Here is a 19,863-nt window from a genome sequence, read left to right as displayed (position 1 = left end):
TTTAATTAAAATACGTTGATAACCATTTCACCAATAAGTCTTTCATTAACACGGAATCAGAATTACATTACAGTGTAATGTATGATAATCTAATCAAAAATAATATGACTAGATACGATCTCGTTAAGAGTAACGAGTAGGTCTTCCGTTCATTTTTTTAAACGATACGATTAAAATATCAATGAAATTTCAGAATTTCCCCTCAACCCCTCCCTTTTAGATAATGTATAAGATTCTCAATATCCTTTAAAATGTTCAACAAAGTGTTTTGCTTTTTCAGTTACAGCACATTAAAGATTTAAGATTTTAGTCCCCAAAATCCCTAATTACATCATCAATGGATGTGGCAATGAGTTTTACAAACTGATATTGTTACGATCAACAACTTTGCTTCTATAATGCATTGCAAAATCTTGATCGATTTTAAAGTTATTTGTAATAGAATTTACGAGTGTATTGGCCCCTAATTAAAGGGACCAGCCCATTTTCCTTGATTTTGTTGGAAAGAACTTTTGATTTTCAACCACTTTTGTTATATATGTCGTAATAAAATATCAATTGATAAAAAGATACCGATCAAAATGTGTACCCAATTTTGGTGCCCAGACAAGCTCCAAGAAATGGCGCTTCTGGCGTAAAACAACATAATTGTGCACAACTTCAAACTATAGACTACCTATCCTGAAAATTTTATAGTTATATCTCTGATAGTTTCCGAGATCATCTCTGTACAAAATTACAAAATAGCCGATAAATCTGTTCCGGAAGTGACGACACAAAAAATGAAAAAATGTATGAAGTTTAGATCACGGCCAATAATCTATGAAAAAATGATCGATATCGGTCAAAAGGTTTTCAAAAAATCGCGTGCACAAAATTTGGAAAAAAAAAATAATAAGAAACGGTACGAAAACAATAAGGTCTTCCGCTGGAAACGGAAGACCTTAACTAGATCTCGTTACGAGTAACGAGTAGGTCTTCCGTCCGATACTTATTTTACGATACGATGAAATATCGATTCACTCTGCCAAATCTGAAATCTTGTTGAAATTAGGTTTTTTATCTCTGGACCGAAAACAGACGAACAGAAGTGATTAATGGAAATAAAAGCTGGTATTTCTTTTACATTTGCCTAATGTACATCACTGTTTATCAGGCTAGATGAAACATCCAAGAAAGTCTGTTAAACTTGTTAAAAGCATGAATTGGTTGAACCCTTCCGGTGAGTACAGGAAGTGACTGTTGACAAAATAAAACCCGTTAAACACATCTTCAATCAATTGTCTATCATTCATAAAAAGTTAGTGTCTTAATCACTAACTGTGACTAAAATCTCGCGGGTATCAAATTTGTAAAAGAGAAAGCTATCTAAGATATTCGATATATCTCACCGGAAGTAGAATATGTTTGCTTATATAACATTGTATAGCTAACATAGATAAGATTTTATACTGATATATTCATTCCATGTAAAATAATCAAAATAAGGGAACATTTTTTATAAATACTTCCGGTGACGACATGAAGTCACGACAAATCAAACAAAATAATGAAAACACAGATACATACATAGGGCTAGCATCCCATAAAGTTTGGTTGTTCAAGTCGTCACCTTTTTTGAGATCTCGTGGAGTCAAGGTTTTTTTTTGTCTAGGGACAGAAAACAGACAAACGGAAGTGCTCAGTGAAAATAAAAGTTAGTATTTCTTAAACACTGGATAACTGTACTTTGTTGTTTATCAATTTTACTAAAATTGTCAAACAAAAACAGTTAAAAATTTTAACAACTCGATCTGTTTAAACCCTTCCAGTGAGAACCGGAAGTGACGATTGACAAAATGAAAGCGGTTAAACGCCTCAAATGTCTATCATCGATGTACGTTTGGTGTCTTAATCACTTGCACTTTCTGAGATCTCGCTGGTAAAACATTTGTTTTAAAAAGGCTATCTGAGATATTTGAGATATCTCACCGGAACTAGAATGTGTTGGTTTATTTCACATCGCATACATGACACATGTAAGGATTTATACTAAAGTCGGTTAAAGAGACGGTTAACGAAATAAAACCCGTTAAACACATTTTCAATCAATTGTCTAACATTCATAAAAGGTTCGTGTCTCAATCGCTTACAGTGACAAAAATCTCACTGTTTATAACATTGTATAGTTAACATAGATAAGATTTTATACTGATATCTATTATTCCATGTAAAAAAAAAATATAAAATAACAAAAAAAATTTAAAGTGCTTCTGGTGCCGACCGGAAGTGCCGACGAATCACACAAAATAATGTAAACACAGATACATACTAAGGGCTATTATCCAACAAAATTTGGTTGTTCAAGTCGTCACCGTTTTTGAGATCTCGTGGAGTCATTGTTTTTTGTCTTTTGACAGAAAACGGACAAACAGAAATGCTCAGTGAAAATAAAAGTTAGTATTTCTTGAACATTAGAAAAATTTACTATATTGTTTATCAATTTTACTAAAAATTGGAAACAATTTAACTAGATCTGTTCAAAACTTTCCAGTGAAAACTGGAAGTAACGATTGACAAAATGATAGCAGATAAACACATTTTCTAACAAATGTCTATCATCACTGTAAGTTTGGTGTCTTAATCACTTGCACTCTCTGAGATCTCGCGGGTAAAACATTTCTTTGGTTAAGGCTATCTGAGATATTTGAGATATCTCACCGGAAGTTGAATGTTTTTGTTTATTTAAAATCAGATCGACGACTAATGTGTTGATTTTTACTTATATTTCAATTCTATGTTAAAATAAGTTAAATGCGTAAAAAAATAATTTTTAGTGTGCTTCCAGTGACGACCGAAAGTTATGACGAACAACACAAAATAATTTAAGGACATCTACAACTATTGGTCTTTAATCCTACAAAGCCTGAATGCTCAAGAATTTATCATTCTTGAGATCTCGACGCCACAAGCTTTTTGCCGCGGAACAGGAAACAGACAACAGGAAACGAAGTTTGAAAAAAAAAAAGAAAATAAAACTTCGCGATATTATCATTTTCTATCATCCCTGCAAATATCAAGAAAATCTATTTAGCCATCTCTCAGAAATCTTTTAGACCAAAAAAAGGAGAGAAAAATTTCAAAAACTCCTAAAAACTCCTAACCAATTTTCGCGCCCAGGCGAACTCCAAGTAATGGCACCAGTGGCGTAAAACAACATAATAGTGCACAACTCTAAACTATAGTCAACCGCTCATGAAAATTTTAAATTCATACCTCTGATAGTTTCTGAGATCCGCTCTGCTCAAAATAGGTCGTAAAAAATTGAAAATTAGCGGTAACTCGGTACCGGAAGTGACGATTTCGAAATTTCAAAAAACTTCTAGAATTACTACATCTGGCAATAATCTGTGAAAAAATGGTTGAAATCGGCCGAATAGTTTCTGATAAATCGCGTGCACAAAATCTGTGGAAAAAAATAATAAGAAGAAACAGTACGAAAACAATAAGGTCTTCCGTTGGAAATGGAAGACCTTAATAATAAGAAACAGTACGAAAACAATAAGGTCTTCCGTTGAAAACGGAAGACCTTAAATATGAGAACAATAATTAAAAATAAAAGATAAGACTTCAATGAAATTGTCACGTATAAGATAATTGATATGAATATCAATATTCATAACGAGCTTTAAGGCGAATGAAAACTTATCAAACGAAATTATACTAATTACAAGTAGAAAGGGCAAAGGAACGATATCATAGGCCAGTGAACGACAATACCAGTTTACTTGTCGATCATAGAAAAACCTTGAAGTTACACGATATATGTCGTTATCGCAACTTGGGCCTTTCTGAAAGAGCAAGGAAAAACCGGAAAGGCCGAGAAGTTGCGATTGCTGTCCACGGGATTGGTCGACATAACACCTCAAGGTTTTTCTAAAGTATTGGTTTGACTCCATATTACATAAACCAAACGATAACGTGTTTATCTGGCCCCCATAGGGGAGATAACCTCTCTATTATTTTGATACATGCAGCATATCTTGTTGACTGTGTATTGCATAATTTATAAATTGAATGCAATCTTCAATATGACTGATATTGTAAGGTTGAATTTTAGACTGCTGGAACAAATGAATTACATCACGTACACCAGGCCCCACTATCACCAACTTTCCTCAAGTCAATAATCAGCCTCAAGTCTAAGTTTTGACCTCAAATTCATGCACTGTTTCTTTAAGGATTTGAGTTGAGGACTGAGTTGAGTGATTAAAAAATGTTGGTGGCGGCGGGACCAGTGTTTTAACGTACCAGGCACGTAGCATCGTTTTTGAAAGGGTGCAAAAAAAAAGGGGGGTGAATTTTCCATAATCTTCAAAATCCTAACCCGTGGGTGGGGGGAGGGGGGCGTAGTATATCTTACACTTCAATTTCACTCCTAATTCTTATTTTCACACCAATTTCTTACATACTCCCAAAAAAAGGGCGGGCACTCCATGATAAAGCAATTTTTTATATGTTAATTTAAGAAAATTAGTTGCTCCAAGAAAAAAGGGGGGTGGCTTCCCCCCTCCCTCCCCCCCCCCCCCCCCCCCCCCCCCCGATGCTACGTGCCTGCGTACAAATACTAAAGTAAATTTAAAATTGTTTAAACCGTGATCTTACAATCTGTATAGGACAGAAAGGCCCCTACAGTTAACACTCAAAGCAAATATTTGTGACTTAATGTAATAAAATTTATTGAAGTTTTTTTGTTTGTTTGTTTTGTTTGTTTGTTTCTGGGGTTTATTTTTGGTTTTTGTTGTTTTTTTTTGGGGGGGGGGGTTGCATTTGTAGTATTTTTTGCATAATAAAGAGCTTTCTATTTGAGTAGTAAAGTTGATTCCATTCATCACTTGGTAGCCAAATGTTTTTTGTTTGTTTGTTTGTTTTTGGGGGTTTTTGTTGGCTTTTTGGGGTGGGGTTTTTTTTTTGCCTGTGTAGTCTTTATTGCATAATAAAGAACTTTCTATTTGAGTAGTAAAGTTAATTCCATTTATCATTTTGTAGCCAAATGGCATCCTAGTAACACTTGGTGTCCTCGGCAGAGGCCTTAAAATTATTATGCTTGGTGGTAATAGGCCCTATTATTGGGTGCCTAATAGAATCCTAACTACGTGGTTGTTGATAGCTTTTATTGGGTGCCTAAAAGAAGCTTAACTACGTGGTTGTTGATAGCTATTATTTGGAGCCTTATAGAAGCCTTAATGCGTTAGGTTGTTGATAGATATCATTGGATGCCTAATGGAAGCCTAACTACGTGGTTGTTGATAGCTTTCATTGGGTGGCAAATAGAAGCCTTTAAAATACGTTAGGCTGTTGATAGATATCATTGGGCGCCTAATAGACGCCTAACTACGGTAGGCTGTTGATAGATAACATTGGATGCCTTATAGAAGCCTAACTACGATAGGCTGTTGATAGATATCATTGGATGCCTTATAGAGGCCTAACTACGTTGTTGTTGATAGCTATTACTGGGTGCCTAATAGAAGCCTTACTACGTTAGGCTGTTGATAGATATCACTGGGAACCTAAAAGACGCCTAACTACGGTAGGCTGTTGATAGCTATCATCGGGTGCCTAATAGAAGCCTTAATACGTTAGGATTTTGATAGATATTATTGGGCGCCTAATAGACACCTAACTACGGTAAGCTGTTGATAGATATCATTGGATGCCTAATAGAAGCCCAACTACGATAGGCTGTTGATAGATATCATTGGATGCCAAATAAAAGCCTAACTACGATAGGCTGTTGATAGATATCATTGGGTGCCTTATAGAAACCTAACTACGTTAGGCTGTTGATAGATATCATTGGGTGCCTTATAGAAGTCTAACTACGGTAGGCTGTTGATAGATATCATTGGATGCCTTATAGAAGCCTAACTACGATAGGCTGTTGATAGATATCATTGGATTCCTAATAGACGCCTAACTACGGGAGGCTGTTGATAGCTATCATCGGGTGCCTAATAGAAGCCTTAATACGTTAGGATTTTGATAGATATTATTGGGCGCCTAATAGACACCTAACTACAGTAAGCTGTTGATAGATATCATTGGATGCCTAATAGAAGCCCAACTACGATAGGCTGTTGATAGATATCATTGGATGCCAAATAAAAGCCTAACTACGATAGGCTGTTGATAGATATCATTGGGTGCCTTATAGAAACCTAACTACGTTAGGCTGTTGATAGATATCATTGGGTGCCTTATAGAAGTCTAACTACGGTAGGCTGTTGATAGATATCATTGGATGCCTTATAGAAGCCTAACTACGATAGGCTTTTGATAGATATCATTGGATTCCTAATAGACGCCTAACTACGGGAGGCTGTTGATAGATAACATTGGATGCCTAATAGAAGCCTAACTACGATAGGCTGTTGATAGATATCATTGGATGCCTTATAGAGGCCTAACTACGTTGTTGTTGATAGCTATTATTGGGTGCCTAATAGAAGCCCAACTACGTTAGGCTGTTGATAGAAATCATTGGAGACCTAAAAGACGCCTAACTACGGTAGGCTGTTGATAGCTATCATCGGGTGCCTAATAGAAGCCTTAATACGTTAGGATTTTGATAGATATTATTGGGCGCCTAATAGACACCTAACTACGGTAAGCTGTTGATAGATATCATTGGATGCCTAATAGAAGCCCAACTACGATAGGCTGTTGATAGATATCACTGGGTGCCTTATAGAAACCTAACTACGTTAGGCTGTTGATAGATATATCATTGGGTGCCTTATAGAAGCCTAACTACGGTAGGCTGTTGATAGATATCATTGGATGCCTTATAGAAGCCTAACTACGATAGGCTGTTGATAGATATCATTGGATTCCTAATAGAAGCCTAACTACGTGGTTGTTGATAGCTATCATTGGGTGCCTAATAGAAGCCTTACTACGGCAGGTTGTTGATAGATATCATTGGGTGCCTTATAGAAGCCTAACTACGATAGACTGTTGATAGATATCATTGGATACTTAATAGAAGCCTAACTACGATAGGCTGTTTAGACACACTTCTTTCTTTCTTGTTAAAGTTACTGTAAATTGGTGTACATTTGTTATAATACAATTTGCTATACAAAAGCTAGGTGTTGTTTAAGTTTTAATTGATCTATAAAAGATCTCAGATCCGACGCACGTGTTTTGTGACTTTTATGAGGTTTAAGCGAAGTTGGACATAATTTAAACATAAACAACGTTAGCCACAGTCAGTCGCGTTACATTATAATATACATTAGGGTAATTATTCCCGCTTGATCCCACCAAAGCCATGAAAGATTGACGTATCTGCATAATGTTGTTATGATAGCATGTAAAGCATGACCTTTGAAAATAATGGGGCCAGGGACATTTGCCAGGTAAATACCAAAATATACTAGTGCATGTATAGGAAAAATCTTCACAAATCTTTTTATCGAGATTTTAAGTCCTAAACATTTTATTTGTTATATCAAAAATACTGACATAATTATATATAGTCAGGGAGAGCGTATGCTATACCGTCGGCGTGCGGACCTGGTTTAAGTTGTTTTAGGCATGTCCTGTATCACAGTTAATAATTATCCATCTTCACCAAACTTTCATAAATGTTGCATCTGGGCATTAATGAATTGATTATTTGTTTAAACTGAGCATACTTTCTTTAAGACGGGGAGTCCCACTCTGGTTCTATATATAATGACTTTGGTATACTAGTGAGAACCCCCAGGGATTAATACATTTTGGTAGTCGCAAGATAGGTTATTTTTCTCAAATGCTAGAAACTGTGCGAAATGCATGATATCACTCCTAAAATTGAAGACTCTCATTTTGTTGTCTCATTCTCCAAAATTAAGGAAATGATTCTATTTTAGATTTAAGTGGGTGAAAAATAAATTGAATTGAGATAAATAACTTTAATATTGCTCTCATAGGACACGATTTTAAACGTGTAAAAAAGATGGGTGAATATAAGGCGTGTAAAATGCATATATGAGGACAGATATATACTCGAAATTTAAAATATCAACATATCTGATAATTTTTTCTTTAAATCAATGAAAAGAATGTATATTTTTCATAACATAGATCTGTAACCCTTAAATATGTTAAATATTTAAAATAGGTTGATAATACAATAACATGTACTAGCAAATGCATGTCAAAAACTCCAAATAGTGTCATTTATAGAACTTCGATGCCTTTTCTTTTATAGAATGGGTCTGAGCTCTATATTTTTGTCATAGTCTAAATAAGCTTTAATGGTAATCAAACCTATTTCAATCAACATAAACTTGGAGAGATGACCCAAAAATGTCATTTTGTATCCCAACAGAAAATAATACGTTCGTTAACTCGTGGCCTTAGTCTCTGAATTGGAAAAAATGTATGAATGAATTCTCGGAAAGTGATGATTATGTTTGTTTTAAAAAGATCGTCTAGACATGTTTAATCACATTTTAATGACCGCGCTTTCAGGCGGAATTTGTGGCATCATTTCAGGTTAACAAGTCTGTCTTTAATGTTGTTCAAGGTTAGACAGATAAATTTTAATCTAAACTTTTTTTATTGACACGTAATGAAAATCAAAGAGGCCAGGTTTCCAATAGCTTAGGTTCATTATTACAACTCGAGATAAGACTATAAGACCTTTCATCTAAATGACATTCAACACTTTTAAAATTATGTTTTGAAAAAAATTAACCCTTACATATAAGCAGTTGAAACAATCGGTTTATTTCAATTAATGATAGCTAATAAGATAATCCATAAAAAAGGAGAATTCTTTATTAATGTTTCATTTGTTTAGTTTAAATGGTATCAAAACAGAACAAAAACATAGTTGGTCAAAGATTATAGAGCTCACTGAGACCATGGCATCAACTTTATGAGACGTTGATCAAAGAACATAGAGCTCACTGAGACCATGGCATCAACTTTATGAGACGTTGATCAAAGAACATAGAGCTCACTGAGACCATGGCATCAACTTTATGAGACCGCCACTCTATCATAGGATTAAATAATCTGTGATACAATATTTTATTGTATCATATAATTCAATATCATTCCTTTCTGTATCGCTTCATACATATGTCAATGTATATGATGCATATGGTATCAGATGATACACTACAATTAAATAATGTACTCATGATATCTATTCATTCATCACAAAGTTTCTGAAGCATATATTAATTTTGGCAAACTTTAAGCTGCTTCATATCAATAAAAGCCCAACAAGCTTACCTTATTTCATAGAGGTAAAAGTGCACATGACGTTATATATTAATTATTTTGCTCATATTAGAAATATATACTCTCTAGTCTCTACCTGGTAATAAATTAATATTTTGCTCATAATAGAAATATATACTCTCTAGTCTCTACCTAGTAATAAATTATTAGGTAGTATTTATTTTTATAATGAGAAAAATATATAACGTAAGGTGAGGTAGGACAAGGACTGAACAATCATGCTATAAGTATCGTAATTTGGAAGCACTTTAATTACCAGTAATTTGTTTAGCAAAGAAAGGTAACTCCTAATACATTTAGAAGATTTTATTCAGATGACATAAACTGGCTACACTGTACATGTATCATGTATTGCCAATGATATCAATTTCTACATTACTAGTAAGTGAAAATCATTCTTCAGTGATTTATTTGATGAATTAAATATTTAAATTCAGAGAGATTCATGCAAAGATATTACTGACTAAACAAATACAATCCATTAGATATAAAAGATGGTCTTTCTGCACAAAATACCAAAAGACATTAAAATTTTGTTAACTACATGTACTATCAATATGCATCATTTGTTCAGTATTCAAATCCTCAAATATGAAAATCTCACATTAAAAAAATCCCAAAACTAATCGAGTAACTTGCACATATTTTCAGTATAAGGATAACAGTTGACAAACTTACAGAACTTGCAGTTCTCCAGGAGTTGAACCCTATAGAAAACATAAAACATGACAAAAAAGATGGTGATGACCAGTGGAATGGAAACAGCCACCACTACGATCCTACACAGGGCTTTATGTCTCTTGATGCTGATGTAGGGCAGCAGTCCCAGGGCACACAACATCCCCAGTAAAAGTCCAGCCAGAATGGAAAAGATGTTAAGATATGGCAAAGTCCCAGAGAAGATGAAAACAGCCATAACGGTGAGCAGTTTAATGAGTTCTAGCCAGGGTCTTCTGATGATGGACCAGAAGTGGACGAGTTCTACAAACAGCAGACCCACTGCCCCAAACAGTGCCCCAGTGGCTCCCACGTGAGGCTGGTAGGGGTTAAATATGACTGCAGCCTGTGTAATAATGAAAAAGAAAGAGTACTGGTAAAGTTGTCTGGTAAAAACCTGCTTATAGCCATGGTTTAGTCAATTATTGGTAGTACAAGCTTGGATATAGCAAATTTATATGTATTGGTATAGCCACAGTTTAAGAGACACATTCTTAACAATTCCTTGTTTAATTTTTTATCATCATAACAAAATTTAAATCTGACTCTTAAATTCACACACACGTATGGTTTGATGTTGTGTCCCATTAAAGTGAAGTATATAATAAACATATTTTATTAGAATTTGATATTTTTTTGATAAATATCACAGATGCCTTCCATCTTTTAAAAGTTATGGCAACACTGTGCTTGAAAAGTGTTCTTGGGAAATAATACCATTTTGCTGCAATGAAATATTTGAAGCTAATATATTTCATCAATTAAGTATTAACTTTAATAGCCACTGAAACAAATTCCACTTACCAATAACCCACCACATCCACAGACTATATATAGAATCATCATACGAAGCCAACCAATGGTGATCTCTATCTGACGTAATAACAATGACTGGGCTCCCACCACTAGTAGACAGTGGATGATGCCATAGTGATACAGCAGAGACAAGGGAAGTCTCCACCACTGCTGGGGGGACTCAGGAAGCCAGGGTTTGTCAGGCTTGGAGGACATCTTTATCATGAACCCGAGCTTCCCTGTGCAAAATTCACCCATGCAGTTCACCTGGAAATGTGACAAATAACAACATGTAGTTAAATAATAATATGAGAGAGAGAGAGAGAGAGAGAGAGAGAGAGACAGAGAGACAGACAGAGAGACAGAGAGAGAGACAGAGAGACAGAGACAGAGAGACAGTCAAAGAGAGACAAAGAGAGACAGAGAGAAAAGTGACTTATGTACACTAAAAGTTTTATAGGGTTTTGGCAGATAACCCTAACAGCTAGTGATCTGGTCAGAAACATGACTTTTGTCTGCTTCCACAATTTTAAAAGCTACAATAATTAAGCTTCGTATGACAAAATTACAGGAGCAATAAGAAAGTTGATATTAGTCAGATTAGCTTAAAAAATAAGAATGTTTTTGTAATTCATCTCTTTTAAACAGAAAACATGTAACTGCAAACCTGGCTACAGTGCTCTCTGTTGTCCTTATGATAAATTCCTTTCAAGAAGTGACAGTGTTGGTGGGACACCATTCTACATTCACCCATGGTGTTAACACAGCAAGGCTTGATGTTGTGGGACACACTCATCTCAGCAACAGCTCTAGATCCACAAGGGACGCCACTCTTCCACAACCCAACACCTGGTTGAGAAAAATATCCCTGTATGTTTTAACAAAAAAGTTGAAAAACAGGCATCATTGTATCATACATGACACAAGACTATTCTCCTGAAATATCAGTTTCCATATTTGATTTTTGTGTGCTACAATCAGATTTTATGTCATTAGCTCACCTGACAAACAATGTTGCTCAGATTGCTAATCCAAAAAGGTTTACAGTAAGACATGATTATAGTGAATTGCCAGGATGATCAATTTCATATGTTACACACAATTTTTCTTAAGACATGAATTTATCAAAAGTTATATGACTGGAATAATGAAATTGACATCGTTGTAAAAGTTAATTCCTTTTAAGATTTTTTGCTGTAACTATGTTTTACTGTAATTACCCCTGCAGGTCTTTTTGGGTAAAAGCTATATTTTAATGATGTGATCTTGACCTTGGTCAATGACATCAAATCAAGGTCGCAACACACCACCAGGATACAAAAATTTAAAATAAACATATAGAACATTGTTTGCAACTGAATAGCAAAGGAAATCATAATTGTATAAATTTACTATAGACTATATGGACTATATGCTTTTAATATTGTTCTCTACAAATTTCATCATCATAGGTATATTAAGTGCATTGCAAAAAATATATTCACTATTAATTGAGCACATGTACATATCCAGGTTTTGAAAAAGTAAACATGTACTTAATTTTGTATTTTTGGATATTGAATTGACCAAACCTCCTGTTTCTTGGTCACATTCCTCCTGAGTCATTGTACCAGCTGTATTTCTAATGGCTACTTCACAACAACCCAAAACAGCGGAGGAACTGTAGTTTCTCTTGCTGATTTCCAACATCAACTTGTAGTCTTCCCTCATACAGGATGAAAACAATGCTCCAACACCTGGGGATATGAACAGGAGATTGGGCACACAGTTGAAGCAGACTTTACCATCTCAAATTGCAATTCCATTTTTTCATTATCACATTATGCTAGTTGGTGGACAAATTTTGCAATGACATTTTGTCGATCTGTAGCATTAAACCACGCTCAGTAGGTTGAAATTTTTGCATTCTACAGACTACAGCTGCTTGATACCACTTCCATCTTACATTGAAGGCTGGGTATACCCATTCTGACTTTGTCTCGACTTAAGATAAACTGTTTCAGTACTTACTTATCCAGTACTTCTCATTAGGTCCGACCCAGATGTTGGGTTTGACCCACCGATGGACAGTCTCTTTGCCCAGAAATGTAGGGATACCCTCTGAAAGCTCCAATACTGGCTCAAACCCAATTTTAGTGAGTCCACCAAAGTAACACAATACACTAAATACCAAAAGTTGAATCTAAAAAAATTGATGAAATTTATTGGAGTTTCTGAAGAATATATATCAACAGTTTGCTTATTTGATGGATCTAGGAAATGTTATTTGAATTACATACTAGCATAATGGTATTTGTAAAGATTGGTCTATGTGAGTGGAGTTTTGTGAGCTTGAATCGAATATCCACATCGGTATCACTGCCCAGTCGTACTGTAGTGTTGGACTTGATGCTCTGTCGTAAGTCATTCCAAGCCTGGGCAGACTTTCCGGACGGATTCTGGTAGTACTCTACAAGTACACAGTACAACAGCCAGACTGACAGACGCTTCTACAAACAAAATACTTGAGGGTTTCATCAATATTTTTATTATAATACCAATTTTCAAGGATTTTGCATAATACCAATTTTCATGGATTTTGCATAATACCAATTTTCATGGATTTTTCTGTTGAGCTGATCCACAGTTATCTTCATGTATTGATAGGATTATCTGATATTTGCAATAAATTTATATATTATAGAAAATTTGATTTTCACTAAATTGATGTCTTTAAATATTAATGGAATCACAGTGCATGGATTAGAATGACCTTGAACTGTCATACCCTGTAAATTTTTTTCAAGGTCAATCAAATTAGATTAATTGGATTCAAAATAAAAATAAATTATCTGCAAGTTTTTGGGAATCTTCTGTTTTATATATTAGCAGGCACACAACCTCTATATGACATTGTAAATAGTTGATAGTATGCTGTGACGAAAAACATTGTGGTTGATAATTATTGAAGAAATGCATGTCTTTTCTCAGGCCTCTTTTTAAATTGTCTGCTAAGATAAGTCCCAAACACTGGCATTGTACTAAAATGTTATAAACAAAATATGTACAAGAGATGTACTTGGTCACTTTGCTTTTGTAAATATTGTAAAATCTTTACTAGTTCAAAGAATGTAAAAATTCCATTATAAAAGGAACAACTGTTCACCTGCTTTCCAAACTCAACAAATTATCTTCCATTTGAAAAACACTTTGTAAAAGTAGAACTGAAATGTTTTACAAATCAAGAACAGGAATATAAATATATAGAGAGCTTTAATTCATTTCATTATTGAATACAGGGTAAACCCTGTCAATATAGCTGTGATACCTCTGGCTGTGTCAATGATCTCATCTAACTTTGATATTCTCCATTCCATCTTGTCCATCGCAAGCTCCCTGGATTCTCTCAATTTTCTTACTTTGTTCTTTCTTTCAATCTCAATTAAAAGCAGATCAGTGGAATTCAGTTAATATCAGACATTAAGAAACAGGTCAAAGTCAGAATCATTCATGCCTTGTTTCAATGTTGTAGATGGGTACCTGTACATATAAGGAATAATTTCTGTACGCCTCCTTTCCATAAGCCAGCAATCCAGAGTTTAAAATTTCATTTAACTGCAAAAATCATGGCAAATTTTGTTATTAAATGAGCTATGTAATAAAATTTTATTTAAAGTAGCTTTTTTCCTATGATATCTGAATTGTACAACTTATGCACCTGTTCATCAGCCGTCATCTCTCCTCCAGCTAAATCTAGGGCATCTTTCAACTGAGCACCAGACATGTTACTTATCTCCTTCATTTCACTGAGATGTGCCTTTCCCATGTCATTACTTTCATGTTTGTCTTCTACCTCACAAAATCGTACACTTTTTTGTTTTTCAGTGATGTTCACATCATTGTCTAAGGTACGAGAGATCTTATTTTCATCACTATCAGCGGTGTTATTCGAGGAGCCTGGAACCTTATCTTCTTCACTATTGGTGGTGTTAGGAACCTCTACATTCATATCATGTTCAGAGGTCTTATGATCCTCTTTCATTGCAAAATTCGGGGCCTCTTTCAACTCCCTTTCAACACATTCAGAGGTACCTGTATCTGTATTTGGAGCATCATATAACTCCTCTGTCGGCTGTGGCTGTTCTGGTAAAGTCTCTTGCATCACTGTTTCCATCTCCTCTTTTGCCTGATTTTCATTGTGTTCATTTAGACATGTTTCAGTGTCTTCTTCTGTACCTCTTTCTTCCACTGTGACTTTAGAAGAAGTCATTTCTATGTTTTCACCACTATGGCTTTTCTTTGGCTCATCCGGCTCTATATTGACACCACTGCCCACAGTATCCTGAGAAGATGGTACTCCAGAACCTTCAGGCTGTTCCTGCTGTTGTGGATCAGGTTTATCACTGCCCACTTTTTCACTTGGAGAGAAATTTTCCAAGTTTTTAGGTTCTCCATCTTCAGGGTCTTTATCCACGTTTTGGATAGATGCTTGGTCATTCTGACTACTGGAAGTTGGACTCTCATTGGCTGTGGGAGACTCGCTTTTGTCCTGATTAGATTGAACATTAGATTCTGGGGAGCCCTGGGTGGGGATTTCTCCTTCCTGATATTTCATTGATGAATCTTGCATGGTATTTGTTGAATGAGATGTAGAATCAGTTGGTAATACCTGCTCATTATCCAGAGGACCTTGTGATATATCTTTTATACTTTTTGCTGATTGATTCCAGTCATGTTTTGGTGGTCTGTGCGTCCTTGAATTATTGCATCAAATATTTATTATCATATCATAATTATATACATGTACTTGAAAAGATTTCATAGTTTAGTTATCAAATACTTATCTTTTTGTTATTGCCTCTAATTTTTGTTTTAATGGTATAACTTAATTAACATTCTACATACCCTAACCATCACTTGAAGATTACACATTGCTAAATGATGACAGAGAGAAAATCAGTAATTCCCAAATCACTTTAAATGATTTCAATGAGCAATATTTCTTTTATTTTTCAATAGAAAATGCGATGCATACATGTTAATATCATGGAACAGAGTTTCGATAGAAGTACAATGTGTTCACAAATTAAGTTATCTTACTTGTAGTTCTTATCCTCTGTGATTGAGTTGAACTCTGCTTCTCTGTTTTGACTCGGCTGCATTTCTGCCTCCTGTGGTATGTGGTCATCCTCGGACAGGACCTCTGACATGGTGGACCACACCTCCCTGACCAGCCCCTCTGTTGCATCATCATTGGAATTGTCAACATTCCACTGTCCAAACACTTTATTCTGTTAAGTATATGTATGTTGAGTGAATGGGAGAAATAATGATGGACCAGACCAGGATTCAAACCCTGATCCCCTCAATCTTACGTCAGGTGCTCTATCAACTGAGTTATTTGGTGCCAGTATTCGAACGGATCTGACGGTCACATTCTTTCTCCCTTAAATGATCTAAATGAATCATATTCAAAGATACCCTCAGGCTCTTTCCCTTTCAGGAGTTAACTTGTCAGTTCAAGGGTTAGCACAACACCAGATGTAATGGGTTGGGAGAAACATTTACAGACCAGACCAGGATTCGAATCCAGGCCCCTGGAATCTCTAGTCAGGTGCTATTGTTGTGAAGTGATGTTAGTAATTGGATTTATTTATTTGTTAGTATTAAACGTGACAAGTGGTGAGGGGTAACTTAATTAAAGTTACTACCCACCTGAGTTGTGTCTTGAATAGCCTAGCCGACCGGGGGACATCTGTACTATTCCAGGTTCTGTTCACAACTGAGGGACGATCAATCAGCTGATCGGAATGCCGACCCCGATCTTAATTACATATACTACATTCCTCCCCATTTTAATAAAATCACACCGTATGGCTTAAATCAGAATTTCGGACTTAATGCCAAAATCTTAAAAATCAAATGTCATATATATATTACACATTTATTTACAACTAAAAATCACTATACACAATTATAAAATCAACACAATCTTCCTACGCATTCCTTTAAGTCTTCTAATAAAATGTCATTTCCCTTGTCAGACAAATGAATTCCATCTCCCCTAAACAGCGATTTATTTTTCCAATAAATTTTATTGTGCCCTACTACCTTCCCTCCCTTTTCTTCAATGAATGTTCCTATACTCTGTCCAAAGATATCCTTGATTCACATTTGGCTTAATTGCTTGATATTTATAAATACCTCAGGGTTCAAACAATGTTCATTCAAAAGAATGAAAAATTTCCAAGATTTCTCAGTAGAAACGCCGGGCCCCTGTTAGCTTAATGCTAAAAAATGTGATGTCTACTTAGATTTTGTATTGCAGCAAGCCCAGATGATAACGCTGAAAAATTGCGCGATAAATCTCTGTAAGGAATTTGTTTTCGTTCCTGTGAATTTTTCCTGGTGAAAGATGATAATGCGTCAATGAAATTATCTTGGAAAATATCCCTTTCAACTATTTCAATTGCACTTCTTTCACAGGTATGTGTATTTTTATTAAAAATCGTCCAAATGTGCTGCATAAATATCTTGGGACAGACTATAGTTCTTTATTAATATGAATTTTCTTCTTTTCTCCCTCCCAGTCATCAATTCTACCCCAAAATCTCCTGGATAAAACTTCCAAAAAAATCTAAAAAAAATTGCATTTCCAAATTTTTCAGTAAACATACTTATATCATTTTTTATTTTCTTGATAAGAGGTAGTGAGCTACAAAAAGAAATATCATTTGATCCCAAGTGAATAACAATTATATCAGGACTATTGTCCTCTGTTAGAACAAACTGGGCTATCTGGCGCGGTATTTGAACCACAGGCACTTGAATTTTTATCAATCAGTCGCTTAATAAGTCATATATCGAAAAATTCTACCCCTACTATATATAAATAGGGGTAGAATTTTTCGATATATGACTTATTAAGCGACTGATTGATAAAAATTCAGGTGCCTGTGTTTGAACCAGTCCGACCATCACAAGCTATTTAAGGTAAATTGAAATTTCATTATTTGATGACGACTACAGTATGTAAACTATTAGGCCATTATCAACTCCTTCTTATTTAAAACTCATCTGATTCGAATTGTCTGTGAGCTTTTCTCAACATATATCCACGTAATATTCAATTCAATTCAATTTCTTTATTAACCAATTAAGGGCCCTCAAGGGGCAACATGAAGACTGTTGACATACAACATCCAATGAACATAAAACATTCAATAAACATATACAAGAGGGAAAGAGCTGGATGATTTAAAGAACTATGACAGACATGAACAATTAAATAGTATATATGTATATATATATGTATAATTATGTATGTTTCCATACATTCAATATAGTGTCTTCTATATATTTATGTTAAACACCATACATAAATATGTCAAGATACAAATGCACATACAAATTTGAAATAGTTTATCATATGATTGAAAAATAAAAACCAATATTTGAATAGGAAATACAAATTAAGGCAGTGCATTTTGTAAAAATTTACCAACAGAGTTTAATATATCTAATTCTTCACAGTTTAGAATCCAAAATAATTTTTGTTTATCTTCTAAACTAGTAAAATGTTTTGCTTTAGATGAAATTAAATCAAATAGTTCCTCTCTTTCTTTTGTAAATTTGCTGCATTGGATAAGAAAATGTTCTTCATCTTCAATTTTATTAAGTGTACAATTTTTGCATATTCTTTCTGTTCTAGGTGTGTTATTATATCTGCCCGATTCAATAAAAAGTCTATGCGCTGATATCCGCAGTCTACAGATTGGCTTTCTGTATTCAGGTCTTAATATAGTTAAATACTTTTCCAGTCTGAAGTTAGTTTTCAAAAATAAATAAGTAACAAGTTTGCCATCTTTAAGTGTTTCATTTGAGTACTGCCAATCCATCAAATATTTTTTAGTCTGAGATTGTTTTAAAGAAGTAACAAAGTCTTTTTTAGAATATGTCATAATGTTTTGAATATTAAGAATGTTTAGTAGCTTTTCAATAGAGGAATACCAAGTTGTATTTTGGGCGAAATGAAGTTCTTTACTACATACAAATGCATCTTTTAATAGAGGAAACTCTGTTGTTAAATTTTCTAATCTGTAGCAATATTTTAGTAATCTATTGACAATATCATAATGTAAAGGAAATCTTCCTATGTTATGCCCTTTAATATTATCAGAATTGACCCAAAGGATTTTGCTCTTACCTTTCAATGAACATTAAATCTAAGAGTAATTCAGACTGGTACCTTACCTCGATTCTTTCCAGTGTTCGTTGCTCCCAGATTTCATCATCGTCAGAATGATTGTGAATTCCTAAAAAATGGAGGACACTCCTAGCGCTAGATATGAAGCATCTACTAATTTTATTCCGCTTTGGAGTGGTCCTATTGGGTCGATCACCCTCCATTTTCATGATATTCGTGAATTAAATTACCTTCGAATTCTTCATTTACCAAATGTTTGTAAAACTACTCTACATTTGATAAAAAATATCATGAAAGTTGACGTCTTCTGCAACTGATGTCAAAATTTATCATCCCAAGCCCGATGGAATTGAAATCTTCGTAACTTGAGCGTAATTTTTAAAAAAAACTGATTAAAGTAGATTCAATTTGGATTTTTGACATCCATTGAAACACTTTTTTGACAACTCAATTGTAAAATTTTATATTTTAAACACCACTCAAAGATATTTTTTAAGAGATCTACTTTATATCTACAGGTATTGCAATATGCAAGCCTAAAAATCTTCTCTTGGATTGTGAATGTCAAATCATAAGAACTGTGGGTTGAAAAAATATTTAAATATACATTTTGTAAAGCAAAAAAAAAAAAAAAGCAAGAGAAATTATGAATTTATGAATCCAAGTCTTTTAAAAATCGGTCAATTGGTTATTTTTTAACGACTCTTTGAAAAATGTTGGTTTTCAATGAAATATATAGGGAAAAGAAGAATATTGACATACTTTTAGCACCTGAGTGTAGTCTTGTATGTCCTGTGTTAGTTTTTAAAAAAAAATCTTTTTGCAAAGTATCTGAAATAAGATAAATAGTAAAATTGAAATTGGCCATTCATTTTTTTTGGGGG

At 34.4% G+C, this 19,863-nt stretch overlaps 2 protein-coding genes across 5 annotated transcripts; both read right to left on the bottom strand.

Moving 5' to 3' along the window:
* Window positions 1-9,573: 9,573 nt before the first annotated feature.
* On the bottom strand, window positions 9,574-14,448 carry LOC105332788 (inactive rhomboid protein 1). 3 transcript variants are annotated; one of them, XM_066069507.1, is made up of 8 exons: window positions 14,314-14,448; window positions 14,102-14,210; window positions 13,074-13,283; window positions 12,805-12,976; window positions 12,366-12,530; window positions 11,462-11,643; window positions 10,804-11,061; window positions 9,574-10,345 (listed from the first exon to the last, which is right to left on the bottom strand). In XM_066069507.1, exons 2-8 carry the CDS (start codon window positions 14,123-14,125, stop codon window positions 9,905-9,907), a joined length of 1,452 nt encoding a protein of 483 aa, XP_065925579.1. In that variant the 5' UTR covers window positions 14,126-14,210; window positions 14,314-14,448; the 3' UTR covers window positions 9,574-9,904. The 3 variants fall into 3 exon arrangements, with proteins under 3 accessions (XP_065925579.1, XP_065925580.1, XP_065925581.1); XM_066069508.1 differs by having other exon boundaries at window positions 13,074-13,243; XM_066069509.1 differs by lacking the exons at window positions 14,102-14,210; window positions 14,314-14,448 and adding an exon at window positions 13,384-13,408 and having other exon boundaries at window positions 13,074-13,243.
* Window positions 14,384-19,323, bottom strand: LOC136270801 (uncharacterized). 2 transcript variants are annotated; one of them, XM_066069510.1, is made up of 3 exons: window positions 19,027-19,323; window positions 15,874-16,064; window positions 14,384-15,527 (listed from the first exon to the last, which is right to left on the bottom strand). In XM_066069510.1, exons 1-3 carry the CDS (start codon window positions 19,186-19,188, stop codon window positions 14,444-14,446), a joined length of 1,437 nt encoding a protein of 478 aa, XP_065925582.1. In that variant the 5' UTR covers window positions 19,189-19,323; the 3' UTR covers window positions 14,384-14,443. The 2 variants fall into 2 exon arrangements, with proteins under 2 accessions (XP_065925582.1, XP_065925583.1); XM_066069511.1 differs by lacking the exon at window positions 19,027-19,323 and adding an exon at window positions 16,489-17,508.
* Window positions 19,324-19,863: the final 540 nt, after the last annotated feature.

The sequence above is a fragment of the Magallana gigas genome, chromosome 8, assembly GCF_963853765.1.
Source record: "Magallana gigas chromosome 8, xbMagGiga1.1, whole genome shotgun sequence".
Taxonomy (NCBI): Eukaryota; Metazoa; Mollusca; class Bivalvia; order Ostreida; family Ostreidae; genus Magallana; species Magallana gigas.
The sequence above is the reverse complement of the archived record's forward strand: the minus strand, read 5'-3'. Positions and strand labels throughout refer to the sequence as shown.